This window comes from Chlorocebus sabaeus, chromosome 8 (genome assembly GCF_047675955.1).
Source record: "Chlorocebus sabaeus isolate Y175 chromosome 8, mChlSab1.0.hap1, whole genome shotgun sequence".
Lineage (NCBI taxonomy): Eukaryota > Metazoa > Chordata > Mammalia > Primates > Cercopithecidae > Chlorocebus > Chlorocebus sabaeus.
Window position 1 is genome coordinate 22828490 of NC_132911.1, and position 23560 is coordinate 22852049.

The 23560-nt window shown below is 55.3% G+C and overlaps 2 protein-coding genes across 2 annotated transcripts in view; one reads left to right on the forward strand and one right to left on the reverse strand.

Annotated features, from left to right (window-relative positions):
* The first annotated feature begins 1830 nt into the window (after window positions 1-1830).
* Window positions 1831-9372, forward strand: R3HCC1 (R3H domain and coiled-coil containing 1). Its single transcript, XM_007961935.3, has 7 exons — window positions 1831-1958; window positions 2339-2476; window positions 3412-4012; window positions 4839-5011; window positions 6456-6526; window positions 7913-8008; window positions 9066-9372. Exons 3-7 carry the CDS (start codon window positions 3722-3724, stop codon window positions 9194-9196), a joined length of 762 nt encoding a protein of 253 aa, XP_007960126.2. The 5' UTR covers window positions 1831-1958; window positions 2339-2476; window positions 3412-3721; the 3' UTR covers window positions 9197-9372.
* Window positions 9373-10272: 900 nt separating this feature from the next.
* Window positions 10273-23560, reverse strand: part of LOXL2 (lysyl oxidase like 2) — a 98242-nt gene continuing 84954 nt past the window's right edge. The window contains exons 10-14 of the mRNA XM_007961936.3: window positions 23225-23468; window positions 16321-16436; window positions 15105-15241; window positions 11922-12033; window positions 10273-11208 (exon numbers count right to left, since the gene is read on the reverse strand). Coding sequence (XP_007960127.2) covers window positions 11129-11208; window positions 11922-12033; window positions 15105-15241; window positions 16321-16436; window positions 23225-23468 — 689 coding nt within the window. The 3' untranslated portion in view covers window positions 10273-11128. The remainder of the gene's footprint in view (window positions 11209-11921; window positions 12034-15104; window positions 15242-16320; window positions 16437-23224; window positions 23469-23560) is intronic.

Here is a 23560-nt window from a genome sequence, read left to right on the forward strand (position 1 = left end):
TGCCCAGTCCAGGGAACCTGGGCAGACAAAACAATGCCACGGTGTGGCCTGCTCCCACTTCCATTAAGCCAGCATGGAGTGTGGGTAGGGCTGGTGGAACCAGAATCCAAACGGGTGCCCCCTGCTCATCCTTTTTCCCCTAGAGTTGAATGCCCTCCGGTCTAGGCACGGGGGACCTGTCAGATCTCCCGAATCTCCTCTCACAACCATGCTCAGAAAGGAAATCCATGACTCAGCTCCCTGAGTTCTGTCTGCACTTCAGTTTTGTGTTTATTCTAGGCCCTTTTTTATTCTTCTTGCTGGGTATCTGGAAAGATAGGTTTTGTAAATATAATATAATTCCACTGTCGTTTTTAGAAATGCTTTGGAAAAATGTGAGACAGCAAAATGCATCTAATTTTTTCTCCACTTCTCCATCCCCAAGCCACTTCTCCCAGTCAGCTTTTTGAGGGACAGCCCTCCCTCCCCCATCCTGCCTGTACCTTATGTCAGAGCCCACTCAGACTGCCCCACCCCGACCAAAACCTAGGTCTTAAGTGCCCTTGGGTGAGTGCTTCCAGATTCAGAGTGACCAAGGGATTGCATTTTAATTACTTTCAGGGAACAGAACGATTTCAACCCTGGTCTCCTAGATTATAATCATCCATCCCACAGGCTGTCTGATGGCAAGAATTTTAAGCCCCATTTAAGGTGGACGCTGGAATTATTTCTGGATGGAGCAGAGTAGCACCAGTTGCTGAGCTGCAAATCACTGCGATAGTGACTGGCCAACCCAGTAACCCACAAGGCTAGCATGCCTTGTCAGTGCCACTGTGGTGTGAATTAGACTTTTTTACAGGTGACATCAATGCGGGAGAAGGAAGGGCAATGATGGGCAAGAGTTCTGGAATATCTGATGCTCAGAAACTTCCCTCCTCTTTATTCCTGTGTTAGGTCCCTGGGGAGGGGAACAATGAATGGGAAACGCTAGCACCGCCGCTAGCTAGCATATAGCACTATTAGGTTGGTGCAAAAGTAATTGCAGTTTTTTACTTAACAGTAAAACCACAATTACTTTTGCACCAACCTAATAGTAGCTGAACAAAAGGGTTTGTTGAACTTAATTGATCCTGGAAGACTGTGCCAACATTGAGGACAAAAAGAAAAGAGCCCACCTTGGAATCAGACCCATCTTTGCTCAAAGTAAGACTCTGGAATGTACTATCTGTGCAACTTGGGGCAAGTTATTTCACCTTTCTGGGTCTCGGTTTTGCCACGAATATGAAAGCTAGTCGTGTCCCTCTAGGAGAAGCGGTTCGTGTTAGTGGCAGGTGCGCCCCCTCCCAATAGGTGACAAGAACACGCCCTCTCCCGTTCCTGCGTTACCTCCCCCAGGCCGCGCGATGGCGCTGCGTCTCCGCAGCGGCCCGGGCCTCTCTGGGGCGCTCGGGCGCTCTGGCCCCTGGGGACGCCGAGGGCGCCTGCGAAGCGCAGAGAGGCCGTGGTGAGTGCGGCGGAACTGGGGGGTGATCTTCCCTGCCCCCGGGCTCCCAGGTGGGAAGAGGGAGCTGGGCTGCGCGGAGCAGGCCCTCGTGAGCCCCGGGAAGGAGCGCAGCGCAGGGTGTGGAGCCACCCTTAGCGTCCGCCCGCAGGCGGGGACGAGAGCCTTGGGCAGCAGCCGGGAGACCCCTCCCCTGACCGCTGACTTGCCAGGGATCCCTGGCATCACTTCCCCGCCGCCGAGACTTGGACCAGAGGGTTTCTAAGGCCCTTTCGGTGCCGGCGTTGCGGGGTCGCGGGTGATCCCGGGGTCTGTGCTCTGATCCCCCGCCCTGCCCGTCTTTCTTACAGGCTCTCCCACCTGTCACCCTGGCCCTTCTCTGCTTGGACGGTGTCTTCCTCTCCTCAGCTGAGAATGACTTCGTCCACCGGATCCAGGAGGAACTGGACCGCTTTCTGCTGCAGAAGCAGCTGTCAAAGTAGGCTCGTGGGAGGGGGGAGGGTGCCCCCTTGCTGGGAAGGGCAGTGTTCCCGAGCCGCCTGTGTGCCCTCCCCCAGGTGGTGCCTGGCAGCTGGTTCTGACCTTGGCCTTTAGTCTTCATAACGCCAGCTGCCTCTTCCAGCTGCATCTTTGTAATTCTGAGCATCACCCCGAGACTGAAGGGTCCCCGCACAGGGATGCGGATGGGACCTGTGGGTCCCTGCGATCACCTCTGTCTATGCTCAGATCCTTTGCAGTCCACCTGGGACCCAGGGGGCGGAAGGGAGGCCAGCGTTAATCCGCGATTAACCTGGGAGTGGACCTCGTAGGGGTCAGGCCCTGGACACCTGCTCAGCGCTTCTTCCTCTCCCTCCCCAGGGTTCTTCTTTTCCCCCCACTCTCCAGTCGCCTCCGGTACCTGATCCATAGAACAGCAGAGAATTTTGATCTCTTGAGCAGCTTCTCCGTTGGGGAGGGCTGGAAGAGGAGGACGGTCATCTGTCACCAGGACATCAGGTGGGTAGCCTCCCACCTTGGATTGCCTGCAGCAGTGGTGTGTGGGCGGCCAGCCAGCTGGTCAGCCTTTGGAAGGGCAGGGCTGGGTGGAACCAGGACTGGGACCCCCGGGCTGCTGCCATTCCTAGCCGCAGCCGCTTAACCAGGGCTGCCTTTTGCATCAACAGTGGAGCAGATATGCAGTTTGTGGAATTCACTTGGCAAAATCAGCTATGTGGTTGGGCCAAAAGAGAGAGAGATCTGTTTAAGTAGTGGGTGTGGTGGGGGGTCTCCCTAGCATTCCTCTCAGTGAGCTTGTGCCCCACAGAGACCAGAAAAGCCCCTGCTGGGCTTGGGTCCCCTCTGTTCCCATGTGCATCTCACAGTGAGCATCTTACTTTAATGACTGTGATCCTAGTGTTTGAAGTGACATGTTTTTCTGATCCTCCGCCTCCCGGGTTCACGCCATTCTCCTGCCTCAGCCTCCCGAGTAGCTGGGACTACAGGCGCCTGCCACCTCACCCGGCTAGTTTTTTGTATTTTTTTAGTAGAGACGGGGTTTCACCATGTTAGCCAGGATGGTCTCGATCTCTTGACCTCGTGATCCGCCTGTCTCAGCCTCCCAAAGTGCTGGGATCACAGGCTTGAGCCACCGCACCCGGCCCTATAGCATAATTCTTAAATGCAAAAGCTTACCTCCCCTGGTGTGTAATTGAAGATGGACTGATCTCTAATTTGGATCACAGCACTAGAGGGCGAGCTGGCTGCTCTGGGCTTGTTCAAAAGTGACAGCCTCCACTGTGATGCCTTCCTAAGGGATTTTCGAGGGTCATTTTGGCTGTGGTTTTTGCCTAATGCTGACCTGAATGTCACTGCTGAATGACAAGTGGCTCTAGTAAATCATTTTCCTTTGGGCCCCTACACACTCTGATTACCTCCTCCCATTCCTGCTCTAGGGTACCCAGTTCAGATGGCCTCTCTGGCCCCTGCCGCCCTCCTGCCTCCTACCCCAGCAAGTACCACGGTCCTCAGCCCACCTCCAACCAAGGAGCAGCTGCTCCCCGAGGTGCCCGGGCTGGCCGGTGGTATCGTGGACGCAAGCCAGACCAGCCTTTGTATGTGCCCCGGGTGCTGCGCAGGCAGGAAGAATGGGGGCTGACCTCTACCTCGGGGCTCAAGGGAGAGGCCCCAGCTGGCAGGGACCCAGAAGAACCTGGAGATGTTGGTGCTGGAGACCCCAACTCTGATCAGGGACTCCCTGTGCTGATGACTCAGGGAACAGAGGACCTAAAGAGCCCAGGACAAAGGTGTGAGAATGAGCCACTGCCGGACCCTGTTGGCCCTGAGCCCCCGGGGCCTGAGAGTCAGTCAGGGAAGGGAGACAGGGTGGAGACGGCCACACGGTTTGGGTCCACCCTGCAGCTAGACCTGGAAGAGGGGAAGGAGAGTCCGCTGGAGAAGAGGCTAGTGGCAAAGGAGGAAGAGGACGAAGAGGAGGTGGAAGAGGACGGCCCCAGCAGCTGCTCGGAAGACGATTACACTGAGCTGCTGCAGGAGGTGATGAGGCGTTTGAGCCCAGAAAGGGAGGGCGGAGGTGAGGTGGGTGTGGCCCTGGGTAGGGCTTGGTGTTGGGTGACAGGGATTCCTTAGGGAACACAGGAGAGGAGGTGTGGATTTGGGTCCCAGCCCAGCCATGTAGGAGCTGCTTGACCCTGGGCAAGTTATTTTGTGTTGCTGAGTCTCAGTTTCCTCATCTGAAACTAAAACCAGATAACACAGCCTTCACTAGGTCACGGACTCTGTGTACAAGTACATCGTCATGTGTTATGGATGCCAGTCATGGAAATTACTCTTTAGCCTGAAGTTTTATCTTACAAATCTTGTTTCCTGGGGACCGTGTGACTGCCCCTGAGACTGGCTGTGTGTTCGGTTGGGAGGTTGGCATCTTTTATGGCTATTTTATACACGAAGAATGCAGACCACAGACCTGCCAAATATCACATCGCTAGCAGGGGAAGGAAGGGTCTTGGACTTGCCCAGCTCTGCCTCTTAACTGACTTTGCAACTTTGGGAAAAATTACTTAGCTCTTGGGCCTTCAGTTTCCCCATCTGTAAAGCAGCTTTCTAGAATACAGTTTTCAGGATTCTATGGAACATTGTGTGTGTAATTGCCAGTCACTTAGTGGGGACTCCATACAAGTAAATGCCCTCCTGTAAAACCCACGCTTCTTGACCTTCCAGCCCAGCCTGCCTGCTGCTGCCCTTCCCAGACTTTTGCTATGAGGGCCCCTTCTCCCCACAGAGCTCTCAGCGCACGGGCTAGTGGTTTGGAGCTCTGTATGTCCAAGGGGAGCCCCTTGCTAAAGGGTCCGATCTCTCCTAGATCACAGACAACCTGACCAAGAAGGAGATTCAGATAGAGAAGATCCACTTGGACACGTCCTCCTTTGTAGAGGAACTCCCTGGAGAGAAGGACCTTGCCCACGTGGTAGAGATCTATGACTTTGAACCAGCGCTCAAGACAGAGGACCTGCTGGCAACGTTTTCTGAGTTCCAGTGAGTGGTGGCTGGGGAGGTGCTGCCTTCAGAGAGAAGCTAGGATACGCTTTGTAGCTGGGGGTGCTTGCCTGCCCCACCCCCAGTGCCTAATGCTTCAGCAAGAGAGACAGAAAGTGGGTGTGTTGCCTGGGTTCTGTATTCCTGGGCAGTTCACCCTGCCAGCCATCCTTGGGGAAACAGAGCACTGATTTGTTGGTCGTAGACACACCCTGGAGGCCCTAGACCTGGGCTAGCCCCTCTGCCTGGCCACATGCCTGCCAGGACCCCACGCACCCTCCCTCAGTCTTGAGGGACATGACAGCCCCCTTTCTTCCCCTTGCCCACCTTCCAGCGGCTGCTCAGTGGGTCTCCAGCAGGCTACAGGCCAGCTCCATGTGGCAACTGTTTCTAGGGTACACTAAGCAGCCTGCTGGGGTAGAGTGGAGGTCGGGATGGTGGCCAGAGTCTGCATTGAGAGACATGACTTCCCTCCTCCTCAGCTTCCCCACATACCTTTAGATCGACCCTCCTGTCTTTCCTTCTTTTTTCTTTTCCTTTTTATTCTCATTTTGCCTTCTCCCCTTCCCCTTCTTTGTTACTGCTCAGGCTTTCTTTCTCTTCTTTTTTTTTGAGACAGGATCTTGCTCTTTTGCCCAGGCGGGAGTGCAGTGGTGCCATCACAGCTTGCTGCAGCCTCAACCTCCTGGGCTCAAGTGATCCTCCCACCTTGGCCTCCCAAGTAGCTGGGACTACAGGCATGCACTGCCGTGCCCAGCTCTGCCTAGGCTTTTGGAAACCCCTTTCTGCATGGCCCTCGTTAACCCTGCTTCCTAAAGCCTTCTTCCCCTGTGCTCTGCCCCTGAGCAGGAGGAGAGCCAAAGGGGTGGCTAGGGGCAACATGTTCTACTCTTGTATTCTCTACCTTGATGGTGCAGCCAGGCTGGGGCCCCTGTGCCTTCCTCAGCCCGGGTAGGGCCACACTGCCTTAGGTCTCTCACAGGCTGCAGGGTAGGTGGCACCTTCCTGAGCAATAGGAAGAAAGCCACCAGGAGCATGGTGGCCCTGCTGGTTTGAGGTCCTGTTCCCCTCCCCCGCCACAGAAACCCTTTCTTCCCCAGCCTCAGACCCCGTGGCCTTGGCCTGGCTGAGACAAGCCTGTGAGGAGTCTCTTCTTCCTTGGCGTCATGCCATATGAGCTGTTTGAGTCCTGGCTTCTTTAGTTCTAGAAACTGGTGACCTGCCTGACATATTGACAGGAGTGACGTTTGTCTTTCTGAAGCCAACCATACGGGCTTCAGAGGAAGTTTGCTGCAAATGGTTGTCTCCGTCCCCGAGGAGATGGGACCTTGCCTCCGGCTCGTGGCATCTGTGGGCTGGAGGCGAGGGGGCGTGGCTGCGGGATTCAAAGAGGAGTCTGACCGCTTGCTTTCCTGAATGTGCTGTCTCCTCTCTCCCCGCACAGAGAGAAGGGGCTCAGGATTCAGTGGGTGGATGATACTCATGCACTCGGCATCTTTCCCTGCCTGGCCTCAGGTAAGGCACCCCCGGTGGGCCCGGCCCTTACTCGGATCCCCACTGAGAGGGAGGACTCTTGGTTCCCTGGGTGGAGGCCACCATCTCCTGGGCGCAGGCCCAGCTGAGCCATTGGGCTCTTGGGGTTCTGTTTCCAGCCTAAAACCCAGGGGGAGCCGAGCGGTCTCTGGCCCATAGTAATGCGCCTTAATGAAGAAGCCTTTCCTATTGTGTTAGTGCTTTCAATGAAAAGGCATCAGATTCAGGCGACCTTTGCTGAGGAAGGTCACGGGCCAAGCCCAACAGAGGTCCCTGTATTAAATGAAACCACAGGAAAATGCTGCTTTAACGGCCAAAAACATCTGAATTCCGGCGATTTCATATGGTTCAAGTAGACACATTCTTACTCGATTTTCACTTCGGCCTCAAGATATAGGTCAGGTTACCTCCACTGTACAGCTAGGGAGACTTAAGGATCCCAGAGTGTCAGGGGTACACTCCAAGTTACACAGCCTCTCAGTGCCACAGCTGGGGGCGCCACGCTGCCCCCTCATGACTCCAGTGCTCCTGTCCCTCTCAGCCACTTGCCTGCATTGCCTTGCCACACCACACCTTGGTGTACACCAAACGCGTATACACCACGCCCCCTTCGCTGGGCTTCCTAGAAACAGCCTTCTGAGCTCCTGAGCTGGGGGCTGGGAGCACCATTGCTGGTGGGGTCCAGTCCTCAGGAGGGAGGGGGCAGCATTTAGGGAGGGAACAGGGCACGGTGGGGTCTCAAACCCCAGAAGGGGAGATTGTAGAAAGAAAGGCAGGGAGGGAGGCCAAGAGGCTGCCATGTGCTGTGAGAGGAATGAGCTCTGGCCAGGGTTGGCCATGGCGTTCTGGTCTCCACAGACTACGGCGGGAGCAGGTTCCCTGGGTTCAGTTTCCTCTTCTGTAGAGCAGTGGGCAGCTTGGACCTGAAGCCTCTCCCAGCTCTGCTCTGCCGTACTCTGTAAATAGCCGGGGTGCTGCAATGCCAGGTGTGACTCAGGATGGTGAACACATGTTCCCTGGAGGGTCCTGAGTGGTGAAAGGGGGAGAGGCTGTGTTTAGCCCTGGGGCTTTGGAAACTGGGAGCCCGCCTCTTCTGATGTCAGAATCACAGCCTCACCAGTGCTCTCCCTGACCAGCCTGGGGTGGGAGTGTCCTCTGAGCGCAGGGGTCCCTGTGCAGGCCTGTGGGGCTCTGGGGGACGAGGCAAGCAGGCGGCAGTCGTCTCTTGCCCATCCAGGGCGGTGTTGGAGCAGCCCTGCCCTGAGCTTCGAACAGGTGCACAACACGGCTGCATGTGTTCGGGGTGGTAGGTGTGCCGCGGGGTCCTGAGGAGGAGGGAGTGGCTCCACACCTGCTTTCTCTCCGCAGCTGCTGAAGCTCTGACCCGGGAATTCTCGGTGCTCAAGATCCGGCCCCTCACGCAGGGAAGCAAGCAGTCAAAGCTCAAAGCCTTGCAGAGGCCAAGTAAGGAAAGCGGATGTCCATGGATAGGGAGGCTATGTGTGCGTGTGTGCATGTGTGTGTGAGCGTGTGTATGTGCGTGTGTGTCTGGTTTGGGCAGGGTCTTCCCCTCTGTTCATTCTTCCCTCTTGACTTCTCTGCTCTTTGGGAGCCCTGGGCTGCAGTAGCCAGTGGGGCTGGGTTTCCCCTCCCCAGCAGGCCTAGGGGGGTCTAGGGCAGGGGTCTCCCATGGGGAGTGGCATCTGCCAGCTGCTGTGCAGGGAGGCCCTCCTGCTCACACCCTCTTCTGGGCACCGCTCAGGAAAAAGCTTGTTCTTCTGGAGGGCCCTGAAAACCGTATACCACAGGTCCGGGAAGGGCCTGGGCTTTGGAGGACCCCTAAAAGGCTCTGTCAGTTACTTCAGTCGGCCTCAGTGACACTGAGGAAGTCACTCAGTGTGTGAGTTGGTTTCTTCTTCTGTAAAATAAGCAGACTGTTCAGTCTGGAGGATTGATTGAGAGCCTGGCATACCTGCCTGGAGCCCTCCCTTTCCCCTTCCCCCTCCAGAAACCATGGTGGGAGATTTTAGACACGAGTTTTCCATGGCTTCAAACTAGCAACTAGTAAAATGGGGCTGCAAGAGGCCTGCGGAGGCCAGCTGTGCTCTCATGGGTGGTTACGTAGCCAAAACTGTCCAAGGCTTTTTGGAACAGTAAATATCCTGTCCATAGCTCAGGATATTTGTGAGCTCTGGGTATTCCATCCTGACTTGATATCCCTCCCAAAGGACTCTAAAAAGCAGGGAGGTGTGCAGGATGAACCCCTCAGCCCCCTCACTGTAGAGACAGAGAAACAAGGGCATGGAGAGGCAACAGGTTTGGGTCAGCATCCCCTGGGGGGCCAGGATCCCTAAGTGGGCCCCCTCGCACGAGCATCCGGCCATACCACAGGCACAGGTGGGCCCAGGCCCCACACAAACATGAGAGGCTGGCTCCGATGGCCTCGACGGCTGCTGTGTTGCTGGGGGAGAGGCAGCCACGGCCTTGTGTTCAGGTCCCCACCGTGGGGCTTTCCTTCTAGAACTCCTGCGTCTGGTGAAGGAGAGGCCGCAGACAAATGTGACTGTGGCCCGGAGGCTGGTGGCCCGGGCCCTGGGACTCCAACACAAAAAGAAAGAGCGGCCTGCTGTCCGGGGTCCACTGCCGCCCTGAGGCCTGGAGACCCAGCCGGCCTGGATCTGCGCCCTGATGTAGCTGGTGCCCCAACACCATAAGCCTTCACAGATGCCAGAGCAGCCCCGCGCCACCCTCAAGCTTCACCATGGGGTGTGGTGGGCTTTAGTTTAGTCTCAGAAATGGAGAAAAAATAAAAACTCACATTGTTCTGATGTGATCGCTTTGAAATGTGGTCTGTGGGGGACGCTAGGGGGTGCTGTTCCACCTTGCAGTGCAGGCCTGCGGCTGCTGAAGGAAGGTCACTTGAGGAGCTTGGCTGGGAGGAACCCCCGCTAGGCCTGCAGGGCCTCTGTGCACAGCCTGCCCAGTTTTGGGAGCTGGGTTGCACCTGCTGTGTAGCACCTGCCCACACTCCTTTGGCAGTTCAGGTATCCAGCCTGCTGGCCTGTGCTGTGGGACAGTTCTGGGACCCCTGGGCTGGTCCTGGTGTTACCTGTCAGTGCCGGTTCTTGCAGAAATAAACGTGAACAAAGGCAAGAGGTGAGATCTGAATGTGCGCCGATGCCCTCATCGATTGTGGTTTGGGTGGAGTTGGTGCTAAGGTGGTCGTATCTACCCTCTAGTTTGCTGGGCCCTAGCATGCTGTTGACACAAGGGGGAGCCCCTGTGTCTGGGTGAGTGGCTGGTTTGGGCCGGCCACCCCCACTGCCACTGGGAATGACTGGGAGCCCTGTCCTGCGAAAGGATGCCCTCTTGCTTTGAGAAGCTGCCTGGTGGCTGTTTAAATCTAGACTTCCCAGCGACCCTAGCACAACTGCTATGCCTCCTGACAAGTTTCAGTAAAAACCACAGGAGTGCAAGAAAGGTTATGACCCCTGTTCGCTGCTTTTTGTGATCTTCTTAGACTGCTTCTCCCAGAGGGCAGGAGCTGCCCCTTTTGGAGTCTATTGAAGGAGGCTCCTAGCGGCCACACTGGACTGGAGGGGATCTGGGGACCCATGTCCACAGAAGGAAAACCATGAATGTATCTGAAGTTCCGCTTCCGGCCACTGAACATAGGAAGTCTGCTGCTCAGGGCCCAGGTGCTGTGGGTCAAAGGAAACACAGACGCGTTTCATAAATCTTTTATTCCAAGTTTCAAGTATGTGTAAGTGTCTGTGATGACACATGGTGCTCAGCGAGCGCCCTGTCACCCAGGACCCTGGTTATAGCACCGTTCAATCAAAAACCCACAGAATTGGAACAATAGGAAGATGAGTCACTTACACAGGTGGGTTGGTTTTTCCTTAGATTTGTACTTCCAAAGGCCCAGATGTCCAATATTAAATGCCAATAAACTTGTGTCTCAAAAGTCTGTGAAAATATAATAATAGTATCCTGAAAAACAAGGTCGGGGGGTGTGGAGAGAGAAGCACCAAGTCTGAGCTCACTGAATCAGAAAACACGTGGCACCATTATCTATGTGACTATAATAGACTAGAGGGTTTCCATGGAAGAGAGGTCTAGATATTCAAGTTTGCTGAAAACGACCTAAGAGGAGGAGAAACAGGATTCGGCCTGACCCTCTCTGGGGGCTGATGAGCCCACATTTGTCCACGTGTCACTGGAGAAGAGCACGCCTGCACTGTGTCTGTGGTGAGCTCGGTGGCTTGAATGGGACAAGCTGATGACAACCTGTCTGTGGGCCTCGTCCCGGTCAAGGTTGGCTCTCAGTGCTGCTCCAGCAGCTCTGTGGACAAACCCCAGCCCCTAAGGCCTTCTCAGTCCCCAAGGGTCAGGCAGCAGCCCCCGGTGAGTGACGGAAGGGTCCCCTTCCTCCTGAGCTTGGACACGGCTGCAGGGGTCTGGACGGGGTGGGGGCCGGGCTGGTTGAGGGCGCGGTGGCGTTCGTTCAGACTCAGTTGTTGGGGGAAGTCCCACGGAAGATGTGGTGTGGCCTGAAGACAGGAGATGACCACGCAGATTTCTTTACTGCGGGGAGAGCTGGTTGTTTAAGAGCCCGCTGAAGTGCTCAAACTTTTTTTCCGTCTCTTCACTGAAGGAACCACCTGAAGAGTGAGAATCGGGGGGAGAGAGTGGGCAAAGGAGGTGCTCAGGCCTTGCCTGACCCTGAGCCAGGTGAGTGGGCCTCAGGGGCTCTGCCGGGGCCACCTCTGTGTGCCCTCACAAGGACAGGTGCCAGGCGCTGGCCATCTCTAGGGCTGGGCACATGGCAGGTGCTCTGTCAAAGTTGAGTGAACGAGTGAATAAATATAGCGCCTTTAATTTTAACATTTTGCCAAGAGTGAGGCCCATGACTTTTCCTGCAGAGGAAAAAGCTCTGCCTTCCCTCTTGTTCCCCAAGTCCTATCATCCAAGGAAAAAAGTGTCTTTATTGGACACTAGGAATAACCGTGGTTTGCTAGCTTCCAGCTCTTGCCAGAAAAACCTGATAGGCAGAGCCCACAGATTGCTGATGCCCACATTTTTGAGGTCACATGCATGATGAGCCAGTGGCCTCGGCTCCAACCCTTAAATAGCCTTGGGGTCTGCGCTGGGCCGGCCCGGTCCTATACCACCCTCTCTCCATGGCTGGAGCTGGCTGTAAAAACTCAGTCTCCATCCAGGCCTGTGTGTCTGTGGCTTCCGTCCTGAATGTGGAAATGTGATGCTGGCTGCATTCCCTGAGCTCTTTACCCAAATTAGGAAGCTGCCTCTGGGTCCTTGAGAAAGTAGGGCAGCTCCCGCCTGCTTCCTGGAGCGGGGGCGGCCTGGACCTTACCTATGTGGCAGTTGTACATCCAGATGCGGTGGCCGTCATAGCGGCTCCTGCACTTCATGATGTTGTTGGAGTAATCAGATTCTGCAACCTCGAAGTTGGGGTTAATCACAACCTGGGGAGAAGCAGGGCAGAGGAGGCTGCTGGTTCCCTCTGCGGCCACCTCCACCCAGGCCCGGGGCTCTGCGAGACCAGCGACCTCAGGGAAGGGGAGCGTGGCAGGTGCCAGGACCCAAGAAGGGAGTCTGTGGGTCCCAACAAAGTCCTTGGGGTGGGGCAGAGATGAGTCAGGGAGCACCGGGAGCATGGCCCGGAGGAGGGAGACCCTGCCCTCTGTCCATGGCGGTGTAACACACACCCCTCTACCCAGGGTGGGCCTTTGGAAGGGGGTCACCCCCTCCTAGGAGTTCTGGGGGAGGCAGGAGTTGGGGTCTGGGGAGACCCCAGAAGAAGATGCTGGAGAAGCAGAAGGGTATGGGGAAGACCTGGCAGTGTGGGAAGCAGGAAGAGGGCTGCCTGGGCACTGGAGATGGGACACTCGTCACAGCCATGTGACTGTGGACACGTCCCTTCCTCTCTCTGTGAAATGACAGGTGGGACCTGGGGATCTGTGTCCCTGCCTGTTCTGCTGGGCCAGGGCCTGGCTCTGGGGCTGCTGGAGAAGCCGCATCCTCTCCCCGTCCTTCCACCCCTGCCTCTGCATCCCCCCAGCTGCAGGGACTTTGCCCAGAACAGCAGGAATAGGAAGGACATATTCTGAGAGGGTGTCTGTGAGGGGACAGAAAAGGGAAGGTTCGCGGTGAGGACCCGAGGAGAAAAGTGAAAGGGAGGGGGAGGGAGAAGAGACAACAGACAACAGTGGTGAACAGAGGGGCAGAGGACGCAGATGACAGGCCTTCTCTCAAGGGTCCTGCCACATTTGGAAGGGCTGCGACCCATAGCGTGGGGGCGGGTACAGGCTGCTCGTTCAGGAACATTCTCTAAATTTGGGGCCCCAGAAGGGCCTGGATGTGACCCTTTAACAGGCCACTGGGCTTGCCCAAAGAGGTGCTGTGGGAAGCCAAGGCCAGCCTGGCAGCCAGCCCTGTGTTTTGGCTCCGTGGGGCTGTTCTGGGGGCCTGCACCTGGTCCAGCTGGGGCCCTGTCCCTTTAGCTAAGGAGGTACATGCCTCGCTCTGGAGTGGCTTGAGTTTTCTCTTCCACCCAACCATTCTAGCTGCCCCCTCATCCCTGGCCCACACATGGCATGGGGCAAACACAGCTCCACATGCCAAGGCCTCCAGCTGTGCAGGCCCAGGCAGCTCCTCGGCCGCCCAGGCATCTCCTCGGCCGCCCAGGCGTCTCCACAGTGCAGCCATGAAGCCGGCTGAATGCAGCAAGGGCTTGTGTTGGGGGCATGAGAGCCAGTGTGACGTGTGGGGTGGAGGTGGGGCTGGCAATCTGTGTCCCCCACTGTCTCACCCCATTCAACTACTGCAGGCTGAAGTCTCACGAGGGCCTGTGGGAAGTGGCTTTAGGTTCCTGTACATCTATGAATCTAGGAAATGATGAGGAAGAGGATAAAGCAGGGGCCACCAGGAGCCAGGAGGCCCCTTCAGCCCTGCCTCTGAGCTCTGCACAGGCCCCTCTGCGTGGAAGGCCACTTCCTTCTTGCCCAACTCCCTCCTCCCATCCTTCACAGCACCACTGATGTCTGAAATGAAGGCCAGCACTTGTGTCCCGTGAATCCCCAGGTCGGCGCTTGTAGCGCCTAAAGTTCCATGTCTATTTTAAGGGGAATGTTCTTTTTGATTAATCGGAGGTATTAACATGCCCCTAATGAGTCCATTTGCTAATTGTATCATTTAGGGGTTGAGAACACAAAATCAAGAGTTGATATGTCTGGGGTTGTGTGGCTGTGAAAGGAGGGTAATGATGATGCCCCTTCCTTGGCAGATTAAATGAAACAATGGGTTCCCCAGGCTTAGGCAATTCATAGTGGTTATTAAGTGGATGGCACTGGCCAAAATACAGGGAGATACATACTCACCCGGCAAAATGATAGCAAACCTCAAACAGAAACCACCAGGCACTGTAGACGTGCACATGGCCACGGCTATTCATCTTTTAAAATAAATAACTCTCTGGTTAGACCTCTCCAAGTCTGTGGTTCTGGGCTTGTGGGTGGAAAAGTGCTTGTCTGCCTGCTTTCCAGCCTCTGACACTGCCCAGGAATCCTCTGAAAGCCCCTCTGTGGTGACTTCTCTGAAGGTGTTGTTTCTTCAGAGGACTGTCTGTAGGTGGGGACTGTGGGCCAGGCCCTGGGCTGGCTGGATGCCCCCTCAGGAAAGCTTTCAAGGTGGAATGACACATTTCTGGTCATCCACTTGGTCAGCCAACAGGGCAAGCGGGGAAACGAGATGGGTTGGGATGTAGGAGACAGTGAGAGGCTGAGATAAAGCTTCTGCAGGCGGACGTGCACCCGTGCACCGGCAGACAGACATTAGGGTCCCCATACCCCTTGTCTCCCCCAGTCAGAGCCCTGGCCAGAACATGCCGCTGTTTTCAGGAAGGAGGGAAGTCAGGGCCCCCGGTTCCTCCTCAGGGCTGGCCTTCCGCCCAGGCAGAGTATGTGGAAACAAATCCCGGCAACCCCTCTGACAAAGAAGTCACCTGGTCAGGCTGTCTCTCATGTTCCATACTTTATTCTTATAGATTTGCTTGGTATTGAGAATGGCCCCTTCTGCAGATCCTCCTCTATGAGGCAGATATTTCCGGAAGAGCTAAATCATCAGTCTTGATAGCACAGACCAAGGCAGGCTAAGGCCATAGGAGAAACAGGGATGGCGGAGAGAAGAGCTCCGTAGGAGACAAGAGGTGTGGGTTGCCTGAGCATCGATGGAATAAACTGGCCGGAGGAGCAAATCTAGCCTGCTGATGAGTTTTGATTGGCATGCACCAGGTGTTAACTAAATCAAATGTGAATGTCTCTGGCAGCTCTGGTCCTGTGCACCGCCTAATTCTCAGGCCCCCATTTCTGACATCATTGGGTTAACTGATGGACTCTGATGGCCTCTGGGGGTAGCACCTTGCCCTTTAGACGGCCTGACTTCCGTGCCCCTGTGTGGACACCAGTGGGAAAGAGCCTGTGGAGGTGGCCTCCCCTCCTCCCCGTGGAGGGCTGGAACCCCTTCCCGCCCACCTCACCTGGAACAGGTAGTCTCCAGGGGGCACGTCAGTGATGTCAATCCACTGGCAGTCGATGTCATGGCGGTACATGTCCCAGCAGCCCATGGTGATACCTTGATCGCCGAAGTTGGCGCACTCATAATTCTTCTGGATATCTGCAGGTGGGGCAGAGGGGAGCTCATCATCAGGGAACCATGACCCCACTGCTGCGCCCTCTTCCTGCTCCCAAGGCCTCCACCACTGTTTCATCTGGGCTCAGCATCCCACCCCACTGTGTGGGCTGCTCATCTGCTCTCATTTCAATAGAACCCCCCAATCAATTCCCTACCCACATCCTGCCTCTTCCCTCAGGCCAGGCTCCAGGTCCCCTTCCTCCATGAAGCCCTCCCTGACTACTCTGATCCACCCTGGCCTTTCTGTGACAGCCTGAGCCTGGGGATAACTGCATGTGTGTGCACCGGGGAAATCTCTGGTGCCTGTGGTTTAGCATAACACGCGGGTCATACTGTCTGTCCCCTCTAGAGGACCGGCAGTTGAGAGTGTAGGCCCATGTCTCTGACACATGTTATCTGCACATGGTAAGAGGCCAAAACCTGTGTGCTGTGTGACTTCATGGCAAGTCAGCGGCGGGCCGCTCCAATGAAGAACAAATTAAACACACATTTACTGAGAAGCTGCCATGCCTGGACACTGCTGTAAACAGTGGGTCTAGCAAGAAAAACTGACACGTCTCCCCATGAAGAGCCCCCCAGGGCTGCAGGTGCACTAACGGGTGATCACAGGGCAGGTGTAGTGACCTACTAGAAGTGTGAGCAGAGTGCCACTCCTGCCTGGGGACGTGATTTAGAGGGGGCATTTGAGTTAGAATTGAAGGGTGAGAGCCTGGTGTGGTAGGGACACCTGGCATTGGGACACCAGAAAAAGGTTGGTGGCAGCCAGAGTGGGAGGGGCATTGAGATCAGGGTCTGGGCTGCTGAGCCCAGATGGAGCAGGGCCCTGTGGACCGACCAGTGCCTGTCAGCACAGCTCTGGGGAATCCGGGTGCCCCTGAAACCAGGTCATGCCCATGCCCCCAGCACCTCACTATAGCTAAGGAAGGTCCAGGTGGGGAAAGGTGGCAGTGGTCAGTGACACAGGGTCAGTGCCAGGCCTGGGCTCCAGTCAGGTGATCATGGAGACAGGGGCATTCGAGTCCCTCTGAGGCCCTCCATCCCCCTACTCCGCCCACAGATACCTCCTTCACATTCTGTGTCCTCCAAGCAGAAGCTGGCCTTGTGGCCCTCTGCCACCTTGGTGCCGTTGAGGTTCAGCAGGTCGTAGTGGGTGAACACCTCCATGCTGTGGTAGTGCCTGGTATGAGAGAAAGATGGCCTGGAGGTCAGTTTCTGGAGCAACTGCTGCTTGCAAGCAGAGGCCTGGCTGGCGATTTGCCTCTGGGAATACTTCGAGGGGACCAGAGGGGGCCGGGTGGGGAGAGGAGTGGATAAGAGGCCTGAGGAAAGGAAAGCCGGTGCTTCAGAGGCAGCTGCAGAGCTCTGAGGTCAGACCACTGCTGACCTTGCTAAGCCTCCGTCCTCTCCTCCGCTGAATGGGAATGACCGTTGTAATGCATGGGGTGCTATGGGTACTGGGGAGGTAGCGATTAGCCGGCACTGCATATGATAAGCACAGAACTCCAGCTATTGTTTTTAATAAGCACGCAACTGGCTCTCACAGCCCCTTCCTGTTTGATGCACTTTCTTTGGGGTAATTTAAAAAACCTACATTTTGATGTCTTTTGAAATGGAATAGGGTAGGGAGAAAAACCAAAGGGGAGGAGGCATGATTAGGGGGGAGAAGCAGAAAGAACAGGAGCAGTAAGGAATAGAACGTGTGGACACGCAGGTGCCCCAAGGTCGCGCCTGCGCTTCAGACCCGGTCAGGAAGGGCCTGCAGCTTTGCCTCCAGCCCTAGGAGGTGAGCAGCCAGTCTGTGCTCCGAGTCTGTGCTCCTCGCATAGTGCAAATAAAGCAGGGAGGAGCAGAAAGACAGCCGGGAGGCCCTCTGGGAAGGAGACATTGACTCATCCTCGGGGGCACACACTAGCAGCAAAGGGAGGCACATCCCTGGGGTTTCTGGGAGTTCTGCAGGAGAGCTTGTGCAAGCAGGCTGCAAATCCCTCGCCACTGGTTTACATAACGACGCTCCCTCTCTTCCCTCGGGAGGAATGGAGAACAGATGCAGTCTTGGAACACATGTGCTTGGTTTAGAATAGCCCTTGGTTCAGAATAAACAAGGGAAATGGGGCTGGGGCTGTCGCCTGTTGCTGCGGGGCCTTCCCGAAGCCTGCACTGCCCAGGCCCAGGGCTGAAGGAAGCAGGTTGTCTTAGCCTGATCCCAGCTGCCAACGTGCATGTCACAAGTGTCGGCAACTATTCCTATACGCTTGTCTCTGCCATTACAGGGACATTTGGAAAAAGGGGGAAACTGAGGAACGAGGTGCCAAGTCATGGGAGCAGAGTCCCCTGCTTTGTTGGTGCAGGATCTAAGCCTCCTCTTTGGCAAAGGGGAGAGGGTGGCTTTGCCTGCTCTTGGGGCTGCAAGATTGAGTAAGATGAATGGCGTCAAATAACTAACGCGAGGCTGGTAGCACATGAGTACTCAGGACTTGACATACCTGTCCCCTTCCTTGTGACACTTCCATCATAGCAGTCACAGTAGCAGGATTTTTATTACCTCTACTACCACTGCTGCTACGACTCCGAGGCCGGCAGGAGCTCCTCACTTCCCCAGCCCCCTGCCCTTGGCCTCAGGTTCCCTCTGCTGTGTACGGGTCATGGTGGGGGCACGGGGAAGACAGCAATGAACAGGATAGGTTTCCTGCGAGGAAATTCGAGGCTCTTTTCCCTTCCTCCTGCATTTGTCTGTGCTAAAAATATCAGGAGTTGCTAAGCTGGGCTTCCCTCGGTCACTCATGTTTCTGGGTAAAATGACGCTGAGCCTGAGTTCCAGAGAACATTCACAAGGAGGCATTTTGTGGCCGTGGAAGTGACGACTTTGAGAAAGTCTATTTTGGCTTCTTGAAGGAGCAAGAAGAGACATGAGGTCTGACTCACTGCCTAAAAAATGTCTGCATCGCTCAGAGAGGGGCTTATGTGACCATGTTTACCGGCTGGAAAGACTGAAGAGAAATAGGTCGATGCTCCGTTGTCTAAACAGAATTCAGACGGAGCGCACAGACGGACTCTTGTAAGGCTGACCCCATCCCGCTCCTCAGCTTCCTGCAGACTTGATTTAAATCTTCCCTAGCTTCAGTTTTTCCCCTGCAAACACTCAAGAGGGGAACAGCTGGTTTCATGGTCTCCCAATTTTCCCTGGCTTCTGTCCGGGACATCTTCGCTTTGCCTCTCGGGCGTATGCAGTCATCCCTCCCTAGGGCCACATCTCCTTCCCAGCTGCCTGGATTAGAGCCTAGAGCCCCCCCCGCCCCCTGCCACCACCAGCACTACCCACCCGTGCCCCCCAGGAAATACAGAGCAGGACTCTGGGAAGATAGGACGGTGAGTCCTGGCGAGGAAGGTATTCCTCCTCTTCCCAGGCTGAGCTGTCGTGACCCTTGGACGGTTAGGAGGGGACTGGATCCCTGGGGTGGAGTTAGGGAAGCGTGGACTTGGAAGGAAAATCCAGAACGCTAAGGGGAGAGAGAGCCTGACGCTTGGCGGAGGTCACTGTGATCTGGACAAAAGGAGACACAGCCTTCTACCGTGAGACTCCAGAGCTCAATGCTTTTTTGTTTTTGTTTTTTTTGAGATGGAGTCTCATTCTGTCACCCAGGCTGGAGTGCAGTGGTGCGATCTCGGCTCACTGCAACCTCTGCCTTCCGGGTTCAAGCAATTCTCCTGCCTCAGCCTCCTGAGTAGTTGGGACTACAGTGCACGCCACCACGCCTGGCTAATTTTTGTATTTTTAGTAGAGATGGGGTTTCACCATGTTAGCAGGCTGGTCTTGAACTCCTGACCTCAAGTGATCCACCCGCCTCGGTCTCCCAAAGTGCTGGGATTACAGGCGTGAGCCACTGTGTCCAGCTCAGAGCTTAGTGTTTTAAGACATGGCACTCGTCAAGGGAGCAGGTGTTGGATGCAAAACGGATGGCAGATAAAGCTGGTACACAGAAAGATGGGAGAAGCAGGTATGTTCTTTGCTGTCCTAGGTCGTTGGTGGCCCCGATGAAACTCCCAGTCAGAAGCTCGGTGCCCTTTACAGAGGAGATACTTGCGCTCTACATCTTTTCCCACCCCAGCCACATGCCCCCAGGGCATCCGGAAGGGACAGTCCTGGAGGCGCTCTGCCACGGTGGGGACAACACTCCTGTCCTCGTTTCAGAGAACACTGGGGATGCTTCCATCCCGGGAGGAGATGCCAGAAAGGCAGAGGCCCTTCTGCTCGCTCCACTCTGCCATCCCCCTGTGCCAAGCAGCTTGGCAGGAGCAAGCCCCACAGATGAGATGAGGGCTTCAGATTGGCTCCCAGGGGCCACATCACATCTGTGGGCTTTGATCCTCCCAGGAAGCTGCGCCGCACATGTGGTAGGCAGGGTGGAGTGAAAGGGCGTCTCTCCTCTTTGCAGCAATGCCACCCCTGACCCGGAGGACTGTCATCTGAGCTGCAGCCCATTCCCTCTCCTTCTCCAACTCCTAGCTCCTCTCCTGGGGCTCCCCCAAGGTGGGAGAGTCAAGCCCCTCGGCCTGTGGAGCCTGTTGTGCATCTGTGCCCCATGCTCTGTCCTGTCAGAGCTGTGGCACATCGTGCCAGTTGAGCAGCGGTGGCCCCACAAGAGGCAGGAGAGAGATGCACGGAGACCATCGGCCAGGGCACAGCGCACATGAGAGAAAATACCTCTGGGGGCACTTTCCTCCAGGTCTGGTTGTTGAGGACATTTCCAAGGGGGCCAATCTTTGTGTTTCAGCCGAGGGCTTTCAAAGAACAGAGCTCTCTTCCCCGAGGTAGCATCAGTTAAACTGGAAATGGCATTTTTTCCCCATTCCCACTAATTTGAGCCAGGGTTCTCAAGCCTGGCTCCAGATGGCCTTCAGAGTGTCTGCAAATCTGCTGACATAGGCTATTAAACTTCTAGAAATATTTGTTTTGAGCAGAGGAAGAGCCAGCTCTCATCAGCTTCCAAAAGGAACCCAACAGCGGTTTGAGGCCAGGATCCTGTTCCTCCCACAGCACCTGGAGAAGTCACCTGGAGCTCGAGGGACTCCTCTTAAGGTTCCTAGGATCTTATGGTCATCGTTTCTCAGCTATGGACCAGGAGGGGGAGACCAGAAGGTACATGTGCTCAGCATGTCCTTCCTTCCCCTCCCATCCCCTCCCAAGCCACTGACTGGAACATCTGTAAGCAAAGAAATAAAATAGACCACAGGAAAAGCGGGGGTGGAGGGGGTGGGGGGTGGCGGGGAGCAGGCAGGGAGCCAGAGTCCCCAGATCGGAAGAACATTTCCAGGATGTCGCCATGTGCCTATTCTTAGAGGAGACCGATTCCTTGGAGACTAAGTACATGGCACAGGGAGGTTCCTACCATGTAATCTCTGGGTGGGCCGCCATATGCAGGGCTGGGATGCAATTATCTTCTGCTTATAGACCCATAGGCAGCGTCAGCCCCTGCCGCCCAGGGCTTCCACCCACACGTTCCCCAAAGGGAGCCAAGCACCGATACCGTCATGACTTTAACTCTACTGACTTACACCCTGAAGAAGACTGACGTACTTCTCTATAAAGACCACACTTTCTTGGGCTAATTAGGACGTTCAGAACATTCAACTGTTTGAATGGAAAATCAGAACCCCTGAATTCTACCATAGTCCTTTCTTGGGAGACTAGTGGAACAACTCTATCCCCAAACTGATTTGAATGGAACCAGATCATCAGTTGCGATATGAAAAAAAAAAGCCAAAGATAGATTTCTGATGAAGAGTCAGCAGACAAAAAAGAAAGAGCATGTGGTTTGGAGTCAGACAGGCACGAGCCGGGATCCCTGCTCTCTGCAACTCCTAGCGTTATCTTGGGCAAGAGATAACTCCAAGCCTCTGCGTCCTTTTCTAGGAAAATGGGGGTTCCCTGGGCCTGACACTTAGAAGGGGGCAGGACATGTTAGTTCTGCCTGTAACAGTGATGACCACATTCCAGAGCTGCAGCGGAGCCTCAACATCATCTACACAAGGGCTTCTCAGACTTCAGTGTGCACACGGTCACCTGAGAATCCTGCCAAATGCAGATGCTGATGCGTAGGTCTGCAACGGGCCCTGGGATTGAGCAGGTGCCAGGCTTTCAGGTGGTGGCAGATACCTCTGGTCCACGGACCTCACTTTGAGAAGCAGGGATGTGGTGCAAAGGCTCGGTTGTATAGATGGGCCATCCAAGTGTGGGGAAGGGCAATGACTAGGCCACATCTGTAGCCCCTCGGGGGCTTCCTGCTGTATTGAGTGGCAGAGGCCTCTCTCCCTTCCTTTCCAAGAGTGTGCCTGCTTCTCTTCCCTCTACGCACTCAGCTCAGGTCTGAGCAAGAAAATCCCTGGACAGGCAGAGACAGCAGGTTCTGGATTAGATTAAGAGTCCAGGCCGGGTGTGGTGGCTCAAGCCTGTAATCCCAGCACTTTGGGAGGCCGAGATGGGCGGATCACGAGGTCAGGAGATCGAGACCATCCTGGCTAACACGGTGAAACCCCGTCTCTACTAAAAACACAAAAAACTAGCCGGGCGAAGTGGCGGGCGCCTGTAGTCCCCGCTACTCGGGAGGCTGAGGCAGGAGAATGGCGTAAACCCAGGAGGCGGAGCTTGCAGTGAGCTGAGATCCAGCCACTGCACTCCAGCCCGGGCGACAGAGCAAGACTCCGTCTCAAAAAAAAAAAAAAAAAAAAGAGTCCAGGCAAAAAAGGGAAAACAAAGAAACAAGGGAAGGTAAGAGGATGAGCAGATGGCTTGTGGTGGCTCTAGCCAGGGCTGGCTGTGGGATTTCACCCTGTTTTCTGTCCTTGTCTGGGATTTGCAGCGCTGGGATCAGGTCCACAGACTGACAGAGCTGGAAGGGACAGGCGGGGTCCCAGGTGATGTGGCCCAGCTGACCCGACATTATGCAGCTGGCTAGAAGCATGGCTGCGTTTAGAGACCAAGTCTCAGGACTCTTGGGCCTAGACTTCAGTCTCCACATCCAATGTCTAGAGGTATTTAAGATACATACCAGTACGTGGAATATATAAATAAATATATATATAAACATATATAAATATAAAAAATATAAATATAAATAAATATAAAAACATATATATGTATATACATTTTTTGAGACAGAGTCTAGCTCTGTCGCCTAGGCTGAAGTGTGGTGGCATGATCTCAGCTCACAGCAACCGCCGCCTCCCGGGTTCACACCGTTCTCCTGCCTCAGCCTCCCGAGTAGCTAGGACTACAGGCGCCCGCCACCACGCCCGGCTAATTTTTTGTATTTTTAGTAGAGATGAGGTTTCACCGTGTTAGCCAGGATGGTCTCGATCTCCTGACCTCGTGATCTGCCCACCTCGGGCTCCCAAAGTGCTGGGATTATAGGCATGAGCCACTGCGCCAGGCTGGGAATATTTCTTTCTGGTTTTTTTTTTTTTAGTAGAAACAGGATTTCACCGTGTTAGCCAGGATGGTCTCGATCTCCTGACCTCGTGATATGCCCACTTCGGCCTCCCAAAGTGCTGGGATTATAGGCGTGAGCCATCGCGCCAGGCTGGGAATATTTCTAAAGGAACTCAGAGTCCAACAACTGCAGAGCCTGGAGTACCTGGCAGCGCACAAACCTGTGGACACACTTGGAAACCCTGGGCTGAAGGTCAACAAGGAGGGTATGGGCGCTCAACACAAAGTGTGTTTCCTGATGTTAGAAGTGTTGGAGGCAGGAAGAAGGGGCGGCAGGCCAGGAGAACTTGGAGTAGAGAATGGCTTCGGGAAATGTGACCGCCAGTGTGGCAGACGCAAGCCACCCACTTAGGAGGATCCTATCTCCAGGCCATGCAGCCTCTTGGCTCTAAGTGACCCTGGCAACTCTGAACTCCCATCTGGGGCCCGCAGGACGTCCACCGGGCAGCTTAGCGGGGAGGGTGGTGAGCCAGGCCTACCTGTGACAGTCATGCCAGATCCACGCGTGGCGGCCGTTCTTGGGCCGGAAGTCGGACTGGCCATTGTTGTGGATCTGGGAGGAGAAGCGCAGGAGCCGGCGGTAGCCCGTGGTGGGGTTGGTCTGCGCGGCTGAGGCCGAGAGGCAGTTCTCCTCCATAGCACACTGCAGCATGAACATGGGCCGGTCCTCCAGGTAGGTGGTCTGCTGCACCATCTCTGCATTGAGGACCAGGTCTGGGGCAGCTGCGGAGGACAGCATGCTGGTCAACAAGGCAAGAGACCCCTCCCCAAGGCTCCCACTTCTGAGTCTTGAGCTGGGACAAACCCCTCTCCTG